At 48.1% G+C, this 3,450-nt stretch overlaps 1 protein-coding gene and 1 pseudogene across 1 annotated transcript; both read right to left on the reverse strand.

Annotated features, from left to right (window-relative positions):
• Nucleotides 1–334: 334 nt before the first annotated feature.
• On the reverse strand, nucleotides 335–1,503 carry LOC140722092 (uncharacterized; the record flags this gene model as incomplete). Its single annotated transcript, XM_073036885.1, has 1 exon — nucleotides 335–1,503. A coding segment is annotated over one exon (612 nt), but the record flags the coding sequence as incomplete, so codon positions are not given.
• Nucleotides 1,480–3,235, reverse strand: LOC140722093 (uncharacterized; annotated as a pseudogene).
• Nucleotides 3,236–3,450: the final 215 nt, after the last annotated feature.

A 3,450-nucleotide genomic window follows, 5' to 3' on the forward strand; every position in this document is an offset into this window, starting at 1 on the left:
ACTACAAGATAAACAAGCAGGAACAACAACCTTAATAGATAAAACCATTCCCAACACACACATGTTCCACAACCAGTGGAGCACCTCACCACAGTTACTGTTTCTCTCATCAGTCAGACAAACAAAAGATTTTCTCTGTCAATCAGCTTCCAAATGTTGCTACTCTGTCATTCGTTGCCACGCCCCGCTGCTGCTTCCCTTCTCATCATCATACGTTCATAATCCAGAGCCCCAAACTCTGCCCTGTGCAGACACCCCTCGGGTTTCTGACCCTGCTTTGTTGAACATCCAACAGATGGTTTTCCATTCTGCCTCAGTCTTTAAAGGACAGGGGTGTTTTCAACAACTTTTAGAAGCAGGGAAAATGACACATAATGTGGAAATCTGTCGTGAATAAGGAGGTTAACTACCAAAGTCATTCTTCTTCAGTCCAGAGATGAGAGGGGTGAAGAACATTTCAGACAGAACTGCAGTCAGCTCGTCTTCTTCAGTCAGCAGGGAATTCAAGGGAAGCCTCTTCACCCACAGAGTGGTGACTGGAACCCATCCCACAGGGAGAGAGAGAGAGTGGAACAACAGGGGAGGATTTAAAGGACTGTCCTGGAACAGAATCACTGGCAGGATCCAGCTAGCCTGAGTTGACTCCCTACTCTGCACTAGGCATGTTATAAATTCACTAAGTACCAGAGACAGAGTTTAAAATAGAACTAATTTATTTGTCTCAGATCCAGAATATTAAACTCCACTTGTCACAAGGTTAGATTACTGAGTGAATTCCTTCCCACATTCACAACGGATGAACGGCCTCTCCCCCGTGGAAACTCAATGATGCACATTTGGTGGAGATGGCTGAGAGAATCTCTCCCGAAAGTCTGAGCAGATGATCGGCCTCTACCCAGTGTGAACTCGCTGGTGTCTCAGTAGATTAGATGACCGCGCGAATCCCTTCCCACTGTCTGAGCAGGTGAACGGCCGTTCCCCACTGTGAACTCGCTGGTGTCTGTGTAGGTTAGATGACTGAGTGAATGTCTTCCCACAGACTGAGCAGCTGAATGGCCTTTCCCCGGAGTGAACTGACTGGTGTGTCTGTAGGTGAGATGCGAAAGTGAATCCTTTCCCGCAGACTGAGCAGGTGAACGGCCTCTCCCCAGTGTGAACTCGCTGGTGTCTTTGTAGGTCGAATGGCCGCGTGAATCCCTTCTCACAGACTGAGCAGGTGAACGGCCTCTCCCCAGTGTGAACTTGTTGGTGCTTCTGTAGGTCGTATGATCGATTGAATCCCTTCCCACAGTCGGAGCAGGAGAATCGCCTCTCCCCAGAGTGAACTACCCGGTGTCTCCTCAGGTAGGATGAATGAGTGAATCCCTTCCCACAGTCTGAGCAGGTGAAAGGCCTCTCCCCAGTGTGAACACTCTGATGAACCTTCAGATGAGATGATCGAGTGAATCGCTTCCCACAGTCTGAGCAGATGAAGGGCCGCACCCCAGCGTGAACTGACTCGTGTGCTTTTAGGTTAGATAACTGAGTGAACCCCTTCCCACACAAAAAAACAGATGTATGGTCTCTCCCCAGTGTGAAGTCTCCGATGTGCCTTCAGCTGAAAGGACCGAGTGTATCCCTTCCCACAGTCTGAGCAGGTGAACGGCTTCTCCCCAGTGTGGACTGACTGGTGTTTCAGTAGGTGAGATGATTTAGTGAATCCCTTCCCACAGTCTGAGCAGGTGAACGGCTTCTCCCCAGTGTGAACTGACTGGTGTTTCAGTAGGTGAGATGATTTAGTGAATCCCTTCCCACAGTCTGAGCAGGTGAACGGCTTCTCCCCAGTGTGGACTGACTGGTGTTTCAGTAGGTGAGATGATTTAGTGAATCCTTTCCCACAGTCTGAGCAGGTGAATTGCCCCTCCGCAGTGTGAACTGACTGGTGTTTCAGTAGGTGAGATGACTGAGTGAATCCCTTCCCACAGTCTGAGCAGGTGAATGGCCCCTCTCCAGTGTGAACTCGCTGATGTGCCATTACTTCAGATGACCTTCCCCACAAATTCAGCAGGTGACCGGCCTCTCCTTAGTGTAAACCGACTGGTGTGTCCGTAATTGGGATGACCGAGTGAATCCCTTCCCACAGTCTGAGCAGATGAACGGCCGCTTCCCGGTGTAAAATGACGGGTATGCCAGTAGGTCAAATGACCGAGCGAGTCCCTTCCCAGTCGAAACAGGTAGGATCGGGAAATGAGCAGGAAGGATGATTTTACGAATACCCCGTTCCACTTTTTAAATATCTGGGCAGACACAGCGAGACTGGCGTGTTGTGTTCGAGATTCCCGTAGACAAATTTCTTGTCGTGTTTAACCTGAAAAAAAAGCAAAATTTATCAGTGGGTGAAGGACAACATTTAAGATGAGATCACTTTGGTCGCCGAGGTGTGATCTGACATCACACTGTTACAGTGAAGGTCAACCCAAGTTGGAGAGAGAAATGACCTTCTAACTGGGCACAGTGCTGGGAAATGGAATGTCCATGAAATTCTCTGATGCTCCTCCTGCCTCTATAAGAATCTGTGCCGGTGAGTTATCAGGCGTAAGATTTTTACACAGAGAGTGGTCCGTGTGTGGAATGGGTTTCCGGCGACGGTGGTGGAGGCGGATACAATTGGGTCTTTAAGAGGATCCTGGGCAGGTATATGGAGCTCAGAAAATTAGAGGACTATGGCTACCCCTGGGTAATTTCTCAGGTTCGGCACAGCTTTGTGGGCCGAAGGGCCTGTATTGTGCTGTTGGATTTTTTTCTATGTTTCTGCTGTCTCCAATCTGTGACTTGGCTCAGTCTGACTCTCGAATTGGTATTATTCCCTGTTTCCACTGAGCTGCATTGGTGCCTGGCCCCAGAGCAACTGAAACAATCTCACACAAGTAACCTATGTTGACTTTCTTTCATGTATTGTCTATTTAAAGTGCCACATTTTTAAAGCCATGTAAATATATCCTACTGAGATGAACAGTTGATCCACACAGCTGTTCAAAGGATTTAGAATGAATATTAGTATTATTACAGGTTCTTGTAACAGTCATAGAAAGTACAAGATGGAAACAGGCTCGTTGGCCCAACTGCCCACTCCCATATCGCTACCATCCAGGTACCTGTACAAACCTCTAACATGCCGAAATCGATCTCGCATGCACAACTTGAGCTGGCTGCTCATTCCACACCCCCACGATGACGTGATGACGTTTCGCCTCATGTTGACCTTAATGTTTCACCTTTCACTCCTAACCCATGATGTTTGGTTGTGGTCCCACCCAATCTCAGTAGCAAAAGTCAGCTTGAATTTACACTATCTATGCCCTCATAATTTTGGTACACTTCCATCAAATCTCCCCTCAGTCTTCTGCGTTCCAAGGAATAAAGTCCAGTTCAAACTCTCCTTATAACCCAAGACCTCCTGACCTGGCAACA

This window comes from Hemitrygon akajei, unplaced genomic scaffold (genome assembly GCF_048418815.1).
Source record: "Hemitrygon akajei unplaced genomic scaffold, sHemAka1.3 Scf000069, whole genome shotgun sequence".
NCBI classification, from domain to species: Eukaryota; Metazoa; Chordata; class Chondrichthyes; order Myliobatiformes; family Dasyatidae; genus Hemitrygon; species Hemitrygon akajei.